Here is an 18752-nt window from a genome sequence, read left to right as displayed (position 1 = left end):
AGAGAGAGAGAGAATTAAAAGGAAAGGAAAAGAGGTTGGCCACGTGTCACTTCTAGATTGGTAACATATGACAACATCAAAGATATTTTCAAACACCCCCTTTATGTGTTTTTTGATAAGAACTATCCGTTAAAGTCAATCTTTAAAAAATATTTACAAATTTATAGATCCATAACTTTTCAATTGTAGGTTCAAATTAAGCATTCTATTAGTCTACAAACTCGTATTGATAAGCACTATATGATGGTATAGAAGTCAAACCATAATTTACACAAATAAAAAGTCAACATTGGCCTTGCTTGATCAGTTCGCACTTCGTCGTAATTTGACTATAACTTCCTAATTTTAACTTTGATTTTGACGTGCTACCAGTTTACTAATTCATGATGATATATCATTAGCAATGATGCCCTAGTCAAAATGAAACTGTAGCTGTGCCAAAAGTTGACCATAGGATCCATTCTGTCAATCCCGGTCAACTTCAGTTAAAAGGATCAAAAATTTAAATTTGGAGCATTTTCTCATGTTGGAGTTTTACAATTTTATTTATGAAAAGGTTGCTCTTGGATCTTTGATTACATAATATGTCTCTTATTCAAAAAAATAGTAGATATGTTTACTAAACCTTCATCATGTAAGTTATTTGAACGTTGCCGATTCAAGTTAGGCATTCAGCTTCCTTCCCAACCCAACTTAAGGGAGATGTTAAGGAAACTAAACCAAATCATGATAATGATCAAAATTAAGAAAATTAGGAAGTTCAACCACATCATGATACATGTCCAATTGATGCATATTAATATTAACCTTATTTAGTCTCTATCAAATATTTAGTCGATATTCTTTTAAGCTTTCCATGTATATTTAGGACCCATTTGATTTATCGATTAAATGGTGGAATAGAATATGAATTTCTAAAATTGTACTTTTTCTTCATTTTGTTGGATTTTAAAAATTGGACTTATTTATTCATATGGAATTCCAATTTCTCAAAATAAGGAATTACTATTCCTTTTGAAAATCTTAAAATATATATATTCCTTAAAATAAAAGAATAATTTTTTTTTTTATTGCTTCGTATTATTTTTTTTTTCTTCTACCACATTTTTTCTTCTTTTTTCTTTTGTTGCCACCAAAATAAAGAGTAGGAATAATTATCCTATTTCACCATTTTTTTATTTCCAAAAGTAACTAAATAACTAATCCTTCTTTCTTAGGAATACTCATTCTTCCAACCAAACATACCTTTAATTTTAACCTTGTTAACAATAGTAACCTTCTTTGTATTCTTGTAATGATCTCATTATATATATATATATATATATATATATATACGTGTATAAATGTAATCCTTATAAACACTAGTAACCTTATTTGTATCTTGTAGTGATCTCATTCTATATATATACATGTACAAATGTAATCTTTGTATTCTTGTAGTGATCTCATTCTGTATATATGCATGTATAAATGTAAATCATCTACAATGTAACACCCCATCTTCACTGGTTGACTTGGTATACCTATCACTATTTGCCGATATTGTCCCTATAGTATGGGATTTTTTGTTCAATGCTTCCTAGGAAGTCCTTCGATTACTCTCGCCTGAGCACACTTAATTTTGGAGTTCTTTCTAACTCTGAAGCCAATAACTCTAAAAATGTCTCAACGTTATAAGATAGACTATTATTATATTTGAACCATCCTATGTTCCATACCACAGCATTAAGGGATTGGACAACAGGTCTTCGCTGTCACACTTCTAGCCAGGTATAGACTGTGATAAGATTTGTAACACCACGGCAGACACCAAGTCCTCACTAGCACACTTTCGATTGAGTATAGGCTTTGATAATTTGTATGATATGAGATTGGATACTATGTCCTCACTGGCACACTTCTAGTCCTCGCTAGCACACTTTTGGTTGGGTATAGGCTCTAATAAGATTTGTACGATATGAGATTGGACATCATGTCTTCACTTGCACACTTTTGGTTGGACACAGGCTTTAGTAAGATTTTTAGCACTCCACTCCATTAGTAGACTTGTCACTCTTTGCCGATATTGTCACTCCACTCCATTAGTAGACTTGTCATTTTTTGTCGATATTGTCCTAATTTAACCATGCATTTGTTATGGTGTTTAAAGCTTTCTAGGAGGTCATCCATCCTTAGACCTCACTGGCACACTCTCAATTTAACCACTCAGTTGGTATGGTGTTTAAAGCTTCCTAAGCATGCTTAACTTCGGAGTTATTTCGAATCTTGAAGTCTACCATTTCAAAGGCTTCAACATTATGAGAATGACTATCATTACATTTAAACCATCCCATGTTCTATACTAAAGCGATGTGAGATTGTACGCTAAGTAGCATGCTAGTACCTCTTATGTCCGCCCACACTGGTTGTCATATGTAATGGAATCAAGTTTGAAATATTACACTTGAAAGTCTTTATGACCTCACAAATTTGGATGTGAGGGTATTACCAACTGAGCCAACCTTGGTGGATCTAATTTGATTTAATTAAATATATAAAATAATAATATAAGGATCCAATATCTAAGAAATTAACCATCTAAGAGAAAATGTGAATGATCTCAATCGGTCTTAAAGTTTGAACTTAGTTATTTACATTTTGATACATATTCCATACTCAAGAACAGGAGAGGGGGGGGGGGGGGGGGGGGTGGTGGGGGGGTGAAGGAAAATGGACAAAAAAAAAATATAAATTAGCAGAGATCACAGAATTGGGACGAGATACGTAGTATATGGATGGAAGTGCCTACTAGGTTGTAGTAAAAATGAGTGGCCCGCCACAGAGGTTATAAATTAACTGGGATGATTGGTAGTGAAAATATGAGATTGATGATGGCACTGTTGAAACCTACCTAGCTAGCTACTTGGAGAATTTCAAAATGTCAGCAGCGTCACAGCAGCCAAGATATTGAAACGGGAAAGTTGACCTGTGAGACGAGGTTGAAGTAGTAGCAAGTACATGATCATTTGACGATGAAGGGTTAGTGCATTTGTTTGGAGGTGGGGGGTGCTGCTGCTGCTGCTGATGATCTTGCTGCTGCAGATGGCTGTGATGAGATGCCAGTAATTTGTCCAAGAATGACCAATCGCCACCATTGAATCTCTCCTGCTGATGCACGGCCTGCAGTCCTCCTAGGCCTCCACATGTGGATCCAGTTCCAGTAGTAGTAGTAGTTGCACTAGTGGATGTTAGACGTAACAAGTTTTGAGAGCACTCAATGACGTCCATGTTGTTCAAAGATAGTGGCGATATCAAGGATGGAGGAGCTGAGGTCTCAGGGCTGAACAACTGTGGTAGGTGCATGGAGCCGTCAAAAGGAGTACTAGTAGTATAATCATATAGTGCTTGCAGATGGTGATGATGATGATGATGATCTAATACTACTACTGAGCCAGAACCACTTGCCTTCATATTTGTACTACTGGTAATGTAGTCATGTTCTTCTTGATCATGACCATTAATTTCTGGTTGGAAACCTCTATTGATCATTTGGTTCTTCTTTTTGAACACTCTGCACACCACCCATCCATCCTCCTGATATATATTTATATATATATATATATATATATAAATATTTATATAAAAAATGAATTAATTATATATATATACACACACATATGTTGGAGTGGTACTGTATTAATTATTCCAATTGATAAATATATATTAATCAATTCAATAAAATTAAATTAATTAGCTACCTGATGAATCTCAGCATGATGATTGTCATCATCAAGGCGATACTCATGCATGATCCAGTCAGTCTTTTGGCCATGAGGCGCACGGCCTGTGTAAAAGACTAGGGTTTTCCTCATGCCAATCCTCTTGGAATTGCTGAGATGGATGGCCTTGTCTCTCCCGGTTGCCTTCCAGAATCCAGCTGTGGTTGCTCGATTTGTTCGAGTTCCAGTTGGATATTTCTTGTCCTTGTGGCTGAAGAAATACCACTCATTTTGAGGCCCTGATCCAATTCTGCATTTCTCTGCAAATGCAATTGAAATAGCTACATTTATTCACCAATATATATATATATACAGCTAACATTTATGTATGTATGGGTATATATGTATATATATATATATATATATGTATGTATAAGTAAATTAATTAAGATGTTACTAGCCGATACATACTAATAATTAATATTGATCGATGTACCCAATATTGATTTCAAGACCTGGAAAAGTACTGCATGGTGATTAATTAAATATAAAATTATGTATTAGCATATATGCACCTTTCAGATCCCAGGGCTCCAATTTGTTGAGATCCACCTCCCTGATAACATCGAGGTCGATGGCTTCGTAAGAGACCTTCTTTCTCAGGTAATAATAGAGGAGCTCTTCATCTGTTGGGTGAAATCGGAAGCCTGGAGGAACTGTGAGTTGCCCATTCCCTGGCATCATCCTGCTTAATTTTAAAGCATAAATAGTATTAATCATTATTCAGAAGAGAGCTATTGAATTTATATATATGCTTTGGATTTTGAAAAGCTAGTAACATTCATATAAAATGGTTAGTCTAATATAATTAACTCCATAATTAATTCGAATACAAGGTTAATTAGTATATATACACTCCGAAAGAGTATGTTCTGTTGCGTAGGAAGAGGAAAGAAATTAACTTATAAACTCCAGAGTTCAACTTAAGCAATGTGTTTTGACCGCAGCCTGAAGAGGTATTATATATACATTCACACACACACACACACACACATATATATATATATATATATTTATATACACATATTAAAGAGAATGCTTCTATCAAGATCGTTCTGTCGGTTTTTTATCATGATCTCATTTTTTAACCTGTAAATTGCTCTACAAGTTTAACATATTACAATATTTTTTGGGAGTTAAATGAGTTCATGCCACTCTATCCTCTTAGGTTTCAATACATTATTCAATTCCTTTAGACCATCATGATATCTTTAAATCTCAGTATTTGAAAAAAAAAAAAAAAAAAAACTAAGGATTGATAAAGGAGAATATCCCCAAAAAAGATTAACTGTATATATATATATATATATATTAATTTCTATATATGTTCCCCAAGCCAAAGCTGTCATTCTTTAACTATTAGGAAAAAAACGATATCCTTGTTTAATGTAGTATGAATTTTATTTGCGTGTCTAAATAATGAAAAACCTAATTTGACCTTGTACGTGCATGCTTGTCATGTACAACTCTACTGAAAGGAGAAAGGTAGCAAGAAGCCGTGATCAGTGCACTACTTTTTCGTTGGATTGCATATTTGATCCAGATCCATCATGAACTACGAATCCAAGAACAAATGATATGATGGATGAATAATTGCCTAAGTCTAGCTAGCTGGCTAGTTTAAATAGAGAAATTTCTTAATTAAGAAACAGTAGGGAACTATATACAAGGCTACAAAGAGATCAAAGATGGAAAGAAAAGGCAAATATATATATATATATATATATATATATAGATATCTTCTTCGCAGTTGAAGGCCTTCATCTTCTAATTCTCTTCAAACTAGCTAGGTTTTTTAATCATGAATATCAAGCTAGCTTGCATGCATATGCCTCATGAGAACATGAGTCTTTAACCAAAAGAAAAGCCGATGGATCAATGGAAAAGGTATGCAATGAAAATATTGAAGAAGAAAGAGAGATTATTCATGGTGGAAACTAAAGGAAAAGATATATCATATATGTTATTGAAAATGAAGGAAACCAAAAAAAAAAAAAAAAAAAAAAAAAAGAAAGAAAAAAAACGAAATAAAGAGTGCCAGACCTTTTAGGTAAGGAAAAGAAGGGAGGGTTTCCTTCTGCAGCGACAAAGAAAAAAAAGACAAGCGAGGAGGCGGGTCTGTCACGTACAGGAAAAGCAGACAGCTAGCGGAGGAGAGATCGAGATGACCAATTTCTTGGCTTCAAGGGCACGATGTACTTACATGTGGGCTTTAACTTTTAACTTTTAAGAGAGAGATATGCGGATGAGTGTTGAGTGCCATAGGTAGGCAGCTTGAGGAAAAGGAGAGGATGGGCACAGAAATAAAGAAAACAGGAAAATAGTATAATAATAATAATAATAAGAGTTTCTATTCAAACATGACAATGTTATAATTTTATTGTACATATAAGACTTGCCATACCTGTGTATATTTGGGCTAAATTTATTTTTTTTTAAAAATAATTTATAAGAATGAATATAGTGTATTATAGGTTGGAAAGTAGCCATAGATTAATGAATGAATAGTGGAAATCAAATATTTAATACTTGTGATTCATATGATAAGGAAAGGGGTTTTGGTAAATGTCCGCTGGACGGGAGACCTTACTCCCAAATATCGCCTTATTAGGATGAACAAAATATGCTTAACTGTCAATTACCAATTTAACACCAATATATACATTATTACCAATATAATATATGCTTGTTTACAGTAACTTTCGTCTTTTTTCTACCCCATTTTCAATGTGATCCATCTGCCTCCATATATATATATATATATATATTATATACATTTTGTATGTAACGGTCAGAGTCAAAGTAAGAGGCCAATGCATAATTCCTCATTCCTTTATTCCATCATACCCTGCAATCTGTTTATATTATCACTTCTGCTTCATACGTGGGCATATGCAGTATACATGATCCAATTATTGTAATCAACGAAATATAATCCCATTAATTATATGATGTAATTGATTAGGTATATTCATTTTAATTTAAAAGTATCTTTGTATTGTAGCAAAATATTATATATATATATATATATATATATATATATGTATTAAACTAAACTTTTAGAATCTGCTTTCAATTTGTCGTAGAAAACAATAATATGAACATATAATATGGATTCCATATTAATTAATCTTTTTAATTTTATATATTTTAAAAATAATTTTAATATCGATAATTTAATTGTTGGTTAATTACCTGGCGCAAGCAAAGTGATGCATTAAACAAAACCATATATTTATATAGAGGTGTCATATAAATTGATCCACATGATCCAGTTCTTATCGAGTCATGTACATAGAATTTGCATCAAATTCAGCGTAATATGCGAGATATTGGGCTCTTAAATTGTTTAACATACAAGTGATATTACTAGATTACCCATGGTAATCGTTTTTTAATTTCAATTTGGTATTGGGTTCGTCTCTGATCACCACGCATATCATGACAGAGGATCCTAGGTAGTATTTTTTTTTTTTTGGGGGAAACAAGTAGCTTGATGAGCTTAGTTTAATATATATATATATATTATAACTAATTTTTTGTTTTTTGGGTAATTGTTATTTATAACTGCTGAAAGGTGCAACTTTGCAAATATCTGCAATTACCATCGAGGAAAATACACAAGTCCAGAATATTTTTCTCATTAAACGGTAATCATGACCCGTCTGATGTTTGAAAAATTATTAACTAGCCGGCCCTTTTTTTTAATTTTTATTATTTTTTTAAATATTGGAGAGGTTTACATCAGTACCCGTAGATCTTGAGTCCAAGATTTGAAAATTATTACTCTTAGTTATTATCATAAATGAATAAAAATTTTTTATCTGCGAGGATATATATATATATATATAGAGTTAAATTTAAATTAGATATTTAATATCATAATTTTTTTTCTCAATCTTTAAATGTCGGCAGGTGGTTCATATTAGAATATTATTAAATCTAAATTTAACAATTTAAATTTTATTTGATATGATGTTAAATTGATTAAGTTGTTTTGAAATAAGTCAATTGTGTATATATATTTAAGATCACGAAGAGGAAGTTAGCTAGACTTAAATTGAAGGATGTAGACAAAATATTTTATATATACAAAAATAAATAAATAATTGAAACATGGTGTAAATAAATGAAACAAATTAAAGTGCTTTTTTTTTTTTTTTCTAACAGTAAATTTCTCTTCTAGGAAGAAGGGGATATGGTATCTCCACCAACAACCTCAACCTCATGAATGTAAATGTAAACGGTATTATGGATTAAAACCACCTCACTTAACCAAATAAATTAAAGCTTGAAGTGGAGTTTGATGATCTATAAAAAATAAAATAAAAAGAAGAGAGGTTTAGGAATATATATTATATTATACATGTATGCAGGCAGCGAGGCAAAATCCTGAAAGTCTGTGGCATTAACACGTGCTGATCCAACACGGACAACAAAATTCAAGGTCTCGATTTGCTTAATCTAATTAATATCTGAAATATACAAGACATAAAACCCGGATCCGGATGGCTTTGTTTCAGACCCAAATTAAGCCGAAGGGATTCCTACGCAATCGTTCGCTTCCCAGTTTTCTTTAGATATATATATATACATATGAGCATGTTCTAATATAATAATCATACATTTTCCAGCTGCTGGTCAAACACGGTGATGAAGGTCCAAATAATGAACATGTTATATATGCCTCATCAATGACAGTAATCATCTACTGATTTACTCTCTTTCTGTAAATAAACTACGTGCAGTGGCAACAGGCAGCAGCAGGCATGTATAATATATAATAAAAATATAATTTCAAGGCAGAACCGGTGCGATGGTGGTGCGTGATGGATATAGGTTGAGGGGTATCGATGCCGTTGCCTTTACGAACACTGCATATATATATATATATATATATATATATATGACATATAAATGCTTAATATCCAGTTCATATGTGAAGGTAAAGGTAATTAATTTACTATATAATATAATACCAACATACAGCATTAATAGGAACGTAGCGTAATATTAACCCGGTTGAATTCATGCACTAAAAAATAGTACTAGACATGGCATTGGCTGCTAATATATGTATGCATGTTGGAACTACATGCTCTACCCGTCACCTAGCCATGCCCTATTCAAGATCTCCACTAGCATGGCGGAGACAAACAAGCACACATAGATACATATAATATATTATTTGTATATATAGATATGTTATGGGTGAAATGAGCTCAAGAACATGGTGTTATCATGACCCGTTTATCTTTAATACTACTAAATTTAGTGGTGGAATTTAAGGATTAGTGGTCATAACGATTAATGATTGACTACATATACGGTCAATCAATTACGGTCAACAACTAGGAATTGATCTCATCTACTAGTACATACTATCACAATGATTAAATATGGTTTCAGTTATTAATATCACGAAAATAACAAAGCAAAATCTTCATGCACTTGAAATTCAATTGATGATGCAAATAATCTACTTTAAAATTAACTATCATGTCTATTTGAATAAAATGGTAGTCATGTAAATCTAATGAAATCCACTCTCATTGTTAGAACCAAAATATAGGATAACCATCTCGTTCATAAGGCACAACCATTGTCAAAGGCCCATATGCTTTATAAGTAGACATTAATTCTTTAAGAATGGTGTAATCTCAAAATTTCCTTTATTATCTCTATATTAAACACTATAATCAATTTCTAACTTGAACGTCCAAGTACCTTTGGTTGGTAACACATTGGATTAATATTGTCTTTGTTTGTAGGTTGGTGGTTGACAAGCTTAATGGTGGTCAATAAGCTCACTAGGGGTTGATGCGATTACTGGTGGTCAATAAACTTGAGATTTTGACAGGGTTTTAACCAACTAGACTTTTAGTGGGTCCTGAATTTGACTTTTTAAATGGATCAGGGTTTTTCTGGTCCAAGTTTATCTTGTTTTTACCACAAATGATTTTTCTTGGTTAATGATAGTTGTAGTTTTGCCAATATCTACAGTTTTTTTAATTTTCTTTCTCTCTCATAGAGGGAGTAAGGTAATTAGGTGGTGTACTATTTGTATATGCGTAATAGGACTCATTCTAATAACCTATACATTTGGGTATCATTTCCAATTGGATGATCCATTAATCCAATTTACAGAGAATTATAAATGGATCCATTTTTTTGATTTTTACTGGAGATTGGGAATAGATGGAATTTATATACCACCTATTTTACTGACAGGATTTATCACTACTTTAGCTACTTTAGTGGCCTAGCCGGTTACTCGAGATTCTCTATTATTCAATTTCCTGATGTTAGCAATGTATAGCGGTCAAATAGGACCATTTTCATCTCAAGACCTTTTACTTTTTTTTAATCATATGGGAGTTAGAATTAATTCCAGTTTATCTACTTCTATCCATATGGAGCGGAAAGAAAAGTTTGTATTCAGCTACAAAATTTATTTTGTACACTGCAGTAGCTACTATTTTTTTTATTAATAGGAGTTTTGGGTATTGGTTTATATGATTCTAATGAAATATCAGCTAGTCAATCATATACTGTAGCACTAGAAGTCAATTTTTATATTGGATTTTTTTATTGCTTTTGCTGTCAAATTGCCGATTATACCCTTAAATACATGGTTACCAGACACCCATGGAGAGGCACATTACGATACTTGTATGCTTCTAGCTGGAATATTATTAAAAATGGGAGCGTATGGAGTGGTTCAGATAAATATGCAATTATTACCTCACGCTCATCTATCTTTTTTCCTTGGATGATCATAGTAAGCACAATTCAAATAATCTATGTAACTTTAACATCTTTGGGGCAACGTAATTTTAAGAAAAAAGAATAGCTTATTCCTCCGTATCTCATAGGGGTTTCATAATGATAGGAATTGGTTCTATAAACGATACAGGACCCAATGGAGCCAGTTTACAAATAATCTCTCATGGATTTATTGGTGCTGCGCTTTTTTTCTTGGCAGGAACAAGTTATGTTTATCTCAAGGAAATGGACAAAATGGCTATCGCAATTCCAAAAATATTCACGACTTTCAGCATCTTATCGATGGCTTCTCTTGCATTACCAGGCATGAGCGGTTTTGTGATAGAATTGATAGTATTTTTTGGAATACTTACTAGCCAAAAATATCTTTTAATTACAAAAATAATAATTAATTTTGTAATGGAAATTGGAATGATATTAAATCCTATTTACTCATTATCTATGTTACGTCAGATGTTCTATGGATACTGATGTGATTCTGCTTGAGCCTGCTTAACAGATAACCCGCTGGGGTGTTGACCCGACACGGATAAAGATCGGGCCAATCATAAGAGCTCAAATTGAGAGATTTAAGGAAAACTTGGGAGCATTATACAGGGGGTAATCAATTCTCAATAGAGCTTGTCCATGCTAGAAGATACAAAGCCTATTCTAAGCATCCAAATGGTGGAAGCCGATACGGACTCGGGTAGCGATTTTGGTGCAAATATGGACATCGAGCAATATGAAATGGTTCCAACTCTTTATGGATTCAATACATACATCTAAGAGGATATGGAATCAAGTCAAGCCAGCTTCAAAGGCATTTAAAAAGGGGTTGTATGGACAGCTTCAAATTTGGCCTGTTTTTACTGTATTTTGTGCTAGCTTTACTGTATTTTGCTGAGTTGGCTTTTTTTCTTTCTTCAAAGCAAGGGCAACATGTGGGACTTCATGGTCAGCGTATTTGGCATCCTAAAAAGCATATAGAAGCTGATTTGGAGCTCAAATTTGGTCAAATATTGGTCAAAGTCATCTTAGTCAAAAAGCTAGTATTTTAGTTTCCTAATTTGATTCTACTTTTTGTTTTAGGAAATTACCATTACTTTTTGATTTTTATTTATTTATTTTCTGGAAAAATAAGTTTAGGAAAGTTCGTATCTTATTATTTTCATTGTAAATTAATTATTTCCTAATCCAAAATAGAGGAATTAATTAATTAGATTTAGGAAAGTAGGAAATTCGGCCACTTTAGGAAAGGTTATTGTATGGCCAGTCTTCCTTATGTCTTCTTGGGTTTATTGCGTGAATTTTCTAGCCTATTTAAAGGCTTATTTTATCAATAATAATCAGTACCTTATTCATACAGAAAATTAATTGTGAGATTAAATTTTCTTTATTCTCTTTGAACACCTAAAACACCATTACTGAATGAGTGTTTTAGTTTGACTTATCAATAGGACTTCCATCATCTATTGTGGCGTCTTCATTATATACCAAGGTGTTTAATCACAGGTTGGTTAGGGGTCATGGTGACCATTAGAACTTGAACATAATTGATCCGGACTAATATAATACGGGTTTAGGAGCAGGTCATCCTAGGTTCGTATCATTTGGTATCAGAGCCAAATTGATCTATCTTTATTTGTTTTATTTGTTTTTGTATGATTCTGCAAGTTTAGCATTAGGTTAAGGTTGCATCCATCCCATACACGTTCTGCATCTTAAAAAAAAAAAAAAAGTTCATTCCTAGTTGAATTAGGATTTCCTAGTTTTATCATATTTTTGTTTCCTAGTTTGTTAGTTATTTTTCATCATTGTTCTTGTTAATTTTTCTTTTTGTTGATTTTTCTTTGCTGTTTTAGTCTTAAATATTTGCATTCATATATTTAAAAAAAAAGAAGAAGAAGAAGAAGAAGGGTTTGCAGCAACATATATTAAAAAAAAAAAAAAAAACTGCACTTTTGTTTTTGTTGGAGGCCACGGGTTTGGTAGATTTTTGGTGTGGAATTGCAATTTTTAGTGTTGATATTTGCTATTGTAGTTGTTTTGTGATCTGTCAGTGAAAAAAATGCAAAAAAAAAAAAAAAAAAAGGAAGAAGAAAAGCCGAATAAAAAAAAAATTTCGGTTTGTTGGAGTTTGCTGGAAATTTCTTTGAGCTGTTGCATTGTTGACTATTTGTTACATATTTGGAGTTTCTGGAGAATTATTTGTGCTTCTGGGTATTTTGATTTTGGGTGTTTAAATTATTTGGATTAAAATTAGATAAAGGAATTGATATAACTTGAATTACAAGAACAACAACCAACATTATTATTAATTTTTGTTCGATTTGATTCTTGTTCGTGTTTGAAATTCTTTTTCCTAAATTTTATTCTTGAATCCTTAATCTCCTACCGTTTGGTCCAGTTCTTAAAAATTCCAAAGATTTCTCCTTAATTTGCTTTATTTTGCCTAGAAAAGCAGAAAAACTAGGTTTTGTTGAATTCTTCGGTATTGCCTACTTTTAGCTACTCTTTTGTTGATAGGTTTAATTCAAACATACTTGTGATCTAATTGATGTTTTGTGGAAAACTAATTAGAACTTTGAGATAATTCATTGAGAGGAAAACGGCAAGAGAGTGTGAGCATAAAAGAGGGTTAAAAGCTGAAATTAGTGTGCAAACATAGGTGTCGAGTTCTTATATTGAGTGAAACAAGTGAGGGATGGTGGGAATTTATTTTATTTTTGTATTATTCATACTTACATGGCAGATTCAAGGGTGAGAAGAGGAGATCCACATTTGAGAATTAATGAAGAGGAGTCAGTAGGATTAAAGGTGTTTCCCGAGTTACAGGGAGTGGTGATCAAACGGACATGAGGGCTATATTGGAGCAATTGCAGCAGATGAATGCCCAATTTGACAATATAGATCAAAGGATGGACATGATAGAAACATCACAAAGAGGGCCAAATATAAGATTGGATGCTCATGGAGGACAAGGTCGAGGTCGAGGAGGCTGAGGGCGTCTAAGAGAGGAGCTAGAGGAGGAAACTTTCGGAGATGGCTTTGAAGAAGGAATGGATGAAACACTCGCTGTACAAGAGAGGCTAGGCTGTGGGAGGCATAGGAGAGAGGATGTAGATGATGATCTTGGCAACATCAAGGTAAACATCCCACCATTCATATGTAAAAGTGATCTGGAAGCATATTTGGAATGGGAAGAGAGAATGGAGATGATTTTCGATTATCATCATTATTTGGAGGCCAAGAAGGTGAAGATGGCAGCAATGAAGTTTGGTCATTATGCACTTCAATGGTGGACCAATGAGTAAAACACCCGAAGGAGAGTTGGTGGTGACTTGATCACTACATGGCGACAAATGAAAGGGGCCATGAGGAAGCTATTCGTACCATCACACTATCATAGGTTGTTGCATCAAAGGCTTCAATCTTTATCACAAGGAAGTAAGTCTTTGGAGGATTATTACAAGAAGATGGATATGCTTATGATGAGGTTAAACATGAATGAGGATAGAAAAGCAACCATGGCAAGATTCCTTGGTGGTTTGAATCGTGAGATAGCCAACCAACTAGAATTGCAACAATATGTGGAATTGGGGGAGATGTTGCATGTGGCTATTAAATTGGAGCATCAATTCAAGAGAGGGGTGTAGGCTCATGGTTTGGAGGAGTTTCCAACAGTGAGAGATCAATTCCAAGTGGCTGGAGAAACAACCCACCCTATGAAAGCAAGCCAAAGCTAAAGATGGGAGAAGAAAGCACCAATCGACCAAAAAGGGAGCCTAAAGCTGAATCTGTCCAGGCACATAAAAATGAGGTAAAATCTGATCCTAAACCTTCAAGATCAAGAGAAATTATTTGTTTTAAGTGCCGAGAAGAGGACATATTGCTAGCCAATGCCCAAATAGAAGGATCATGGTGTTAAAAGGCAATGGTAAGCTAGAGTCAGAAAGTGAAGAAAGTGAGTGTGAAACCGAGCAAGAGAAGGAGGAAGAGGTTGAATGTGAGGCCGCAACCTTCAATGCTTCCCATGCTGAATTAAGCTTGGTTTCTAGAAGAGTGCTGGCTGCATACATAGATGAGGATGAAATTTAAAGAGAGAACATCTTCCACACCCGATGTGAAATTCAAGGTAAGATTTGTAGTATGATTGTTGATAGTGGAAGTTGTACAAATGTAATTAGTAATCTTGTAGTTGATAAATTAGGCTTAACCACTATTAAACATCCAGAACCTTATAGATTACAATGGCCTAATGATGGTGGTGAAATAAAAGTGAATAAACAAGCCAAGGTTGAATTTAACATAGATAAATATGTGGATGTTGTTTTGTGTGATGTTGTGCCTATGCATGCCGGACATATTCTATTAGGTAGACCATGACAATTTGATAAAGATGCTACTCATTTTGGTCGAGAGAATTGTATTGGTTTTAGATTCAAAGGCAATAAGGTCAAGCAGGAGCCATTAACTCCAAAAGAAGTATATAGAGACCAATTACAAATCCAACAAAGGAAGGAGGCCGAAGCACTTAAAGAGAAGGCTAGTATGGCACTAACGGCTTCACCATTCATCCAAGAAGGTAAGTTTGAGCTTGCTGTTCAAGGTAAGAATTTTAAAACACAAATTGAGTGGAAAAACCATGAGAAGGCTGAAAGTGGGGTGAGAAGAATGGAGAAACCCGAGAGAAATGGTGAGAAAACCGAGAGGGAGGAAAAATGTATGGTGGTCGAGAGAGAGAAAGGAAAAGAAAGGAAAGAAAGAAAAAGTAAAAATTTTTATTTGAGTTTTAGGGATGTTAATAAGGCTATCTTGGGTAAGAAACCATTGCTGGTTATGAATTATAAAGATGCTAATTTAAAAATACTTTTGTTGTATAGAACTTTATCTGCATTAATAAAAACTTTACTTAATGGAAATTTGAGAATTTGGGATATATTATTTGCTAATATTAAAAAGTATGATGAATTTGTATTTCTAGTATTTATTGTGATAGTGTTTGACCCAGGAGATTTGGTTTTGTTTCACTCAAGAAAGGAGAAGTTCCCGAACAAAAAAAAAAGTGCAAGTCTATGTCACATGTGGATGGATCTTTTCAAGTTTTGAAGCCGAATAACAAGAATGCCTACAAGCTTGATTTACTGGGTGAGTAAAACATGAGTGATACATTTAATGTTACCGATTTTTCCCTTTTTCTGCAGGTGATGATCTAGATTTGAGGACAAATCCTTTTCAAAAGGAGGGGAATGATGTGATTCTGCCCGAGCCCGCTCAACCGATAACTTGCTGGGGTGTTGACCCAAAATGGATAAAGATCGGGCCAATCCCAAGAGCTCAAATTGAGAGATTTAAGGACAACCTGGGAACATTTATACATGGGGTAATCAATTCTCAATAGAGCTTGTCCATACTAGAAGATACAAAGCCTATCCTAAGCATCTAAGTGGTAGAAGCCGATACGGACCCGAGTAGCGATTTTGGTGCAAATATGGACACCAAGCAGCATGAAATGGTTCCAACTCTTTATGGATTCAATACATATGTCTAAGAGGATATGGAATCAAGTCAATCCAGCTTCAAAGGCATTTAAAAAGGGGTTGTACAGACAGCTTCAAATTTGGCCTATTTTTACTGTATTTTGTGCTGACTTTACTGTATTTTGCTGAGTTGGATTTTTCTCGTTCTTCCAAGCAAGGGCAACGTGTGGGACTTCATGGTCAGCTGATTTGGCATCCTAAAAATAATATTGAAGCTGATTTGGAGCTCAAATTGATCAAAGATTGATCAAAGTCAACTTAGTCAAAAAGCTAGCATTTTAGTTTCCTAATTTGATTCTACTTTTTATTTTAGGAAATTACCATTACTTTTTGGTTTTTATTTATTTATTTTCTGGAAAAATAAGTTTAGAAAAGTTCTAATTTTATTATTTTCATTGTAAATTAATTATTTCCTTATCCAAAATAAAGGAATTAATTAATTAGAATTTAGATTTAGGAAAGTAGGAAATTCGGCCACTTTAGGAAAGGTTATTGTATGGCCGGTTTTTATTGTGTGACTTTTCGAGCCTATTTAAAGGCTTATTTTATCAATAATAATCAGTACCTTATTCATACAGAAAATTAATTGTGAGATTAAATTCTCTTTATTCTCTTTGAACACCTAAATCACCATTAGTGAATGAGTGTTTTAGTTTGACTTATCAATAGGACTTCCATCACCTATTGTGTCATCTTCATTTTATATCAAAGTTTCTAATCATAGGTTGGTTAGGGGTCAAGATGACTATTAGAACTTGAACATAATTAGACTGGGCTAATATAATATAGGCTTAGGAGCAGGTCGTCCTAGGTTCGTATCAGATACAAGCTTTTTAATGCTCCAAACTCTTTTTTTTTTATTTATTTTTTATTTTTTTTATATTCTAGGCCATGAGAGCTATTTGTTTCGCTCTCTATGCTACTACCTGTAATAGCTATTGGGATTTATTTGGATTTCATTTTCTCACTATCAGTTGACAAAGTCGAAGCTATTCTATCTAATTTTTTTATTGATAGTTTTCCTTAGTAAACAAACCAAAACATCAAACAAAAATCCTATGATTGTGAAAACCGTTCGTTGTAAAATAAAAAAAAAATATTTTTTCTTCTCGTAAGTTTAAGTAACTAAAATAAAAAAATGAGTTGGAATTCTATTTTAACTAGATATGTAAGCCATTGAGAAACATTTGAATCATTTACATTACTTGATTCAAAGGTTTCTCAATGGCTTACACGAAGTTTTCTTATATATATGCTTACATTGTCCTAGGTTTGTATTCGTCAAGCCCTTTCTTCAATTCAATTCGATATTGATGTAAAAGAACCATAACTATGCAACCCTATTCCTAATAGATTAACTACGAAATAGCATATCCAAATTATAAGATATCCCATCGATGCCACAATTATGGAAGTTATGCTTTTAAAATTTGTTCGAGTATGTAAATAAATCGCAAATATGGTCCAAGTAATAAATGCCCAAGTCTCTTTAGGATCCCAATTCCAATATGATCCCCATGCTTCATTAGCCCACACCGCTCCCGAAAGGATACCTATGGTTAAAAAGATAAACCCGAGGCCAATAATACGATAGCTCCAAAGATCCAATTGTTGAATCAATTGAGATTTGTAATAATTCCTTGAAGAAAGAAATGAAGTGGTTTGTAAAACATTGTTTCTTTTGCTGACGTATTGAATCTCACCAAAAGAAAGTGGATCATTAAAAAATTGTTGCTTTTACTAAAAATCCTTACTAATTTTTGAAATGTAATGACTAAAAGAGCTACTGATAATAACGATCCGCATAAAAGAGCTGCTTAGCCTGATACCATAATACTGACGTGCATCATTAACCAATAGGATTGAAGAGCCGGGACTAACATTGCGGATTGATGCATTTCAGTTAAAAGACTCGAAGTAGTAAAACCTTGTGTAGAAATAGCACTTAGGGCGGTTATTGTGTTTAAATTAAAACAGTTTTGTTTTTTTTAAAATAGGAAACTAGATCAATAATGAAAAAACTCCATGAAAGAAAGATTAATGATTCATATAAATTACTTAATGGTAAGTGTCCCAAATAAATCAATCGGGTAACTAATAATACAGTTATACAGAAAAAAGTAGCTATCATGCCTTTTTCTAACGAATCATATAGGCCTACGATTTCATCGATTAATAAGGTTATTAAATGAATTGTAATTACAACTGAAACGATAAAAAAATGATATATGAGTTAATATATGCTCTAAAGTTGAAAATATCATAAATTTTTGAAATTAAAAATGGGGTACCTCAGTTATAGGAATGGAAATCGGGAATTGATTTCATCATAGGACTTACTCTTTTAGAAGATGCCATGCTGCTACTTGGACTCAAACCGAGATGCTCTAGCACTGCTTCCTAAGAGCAGCATGTCTACCGATTTCACCATAGCGGCTTGCTCGAAATCATAATAACCTATTTTTATTCAATCATCAAGATTAAACGAAACAATTCAATGCAATATATTTTAGGAAACATTAAAATTGATGATTAAAAAAAAACTTTTTGACAATTTCAAAATTAGGGATTTGAACGTATCGTTTTTCAAAAAGAATCCTTATTTTTCTCAGTATATCATTATATTTAGTATTAGGGTGTCAGTTTCATTTAACTTAACACTAGGGTTTTTTCAGAATTTATTAGT

General features: G+C 33.2%; 1 protein-coding gene across 1 annotated transcript; it reads right to left on the bottom strand.

Annotated features, from left to right (window-relative positions):
• Positions 1 to 2757: 2757 nt before the first annotated feature.
• Positions 2758 to 4439, bottom strand: LOC107424128 (NAC domain-containing protein 76). Its single transcript, XM_025069886.3, has 3 exons — positions 4274 to 4439; positions 3738 to 4018; positions 2758 to 3573 (listed from the first exon to the last, which is right to left on the bottom strand). The coding sequence occupies exons 1-3, from the start codon at positions 4437 to 4439 to the stop codon at positions 2899 to 2901; spliced, it is 1122 nt and encodes a 373-aa protein (XP_024925654.2). The 3' UTR covers positions 2758 to 2898.
• Positions 4440 to 18752: the final 14313 nt, after the last annotated feature.

This window comes from Ziziphus jujuba, chromosome 8 (assembly GCF_031755915.1).
Source record: "Ziziphus jujuba cultivar Dongzao chromosome 8, ASM3175591v1".
NCBI lineage: Eukaryota > Viridiplantae > Streptophyta > Magnoliopsida > Rosales > Rhamnaceae > Ziziphus > Ziziphus jujuba.
This window is presented reverse-complemented; position numbering and strand designations above follow the sequence as displayed.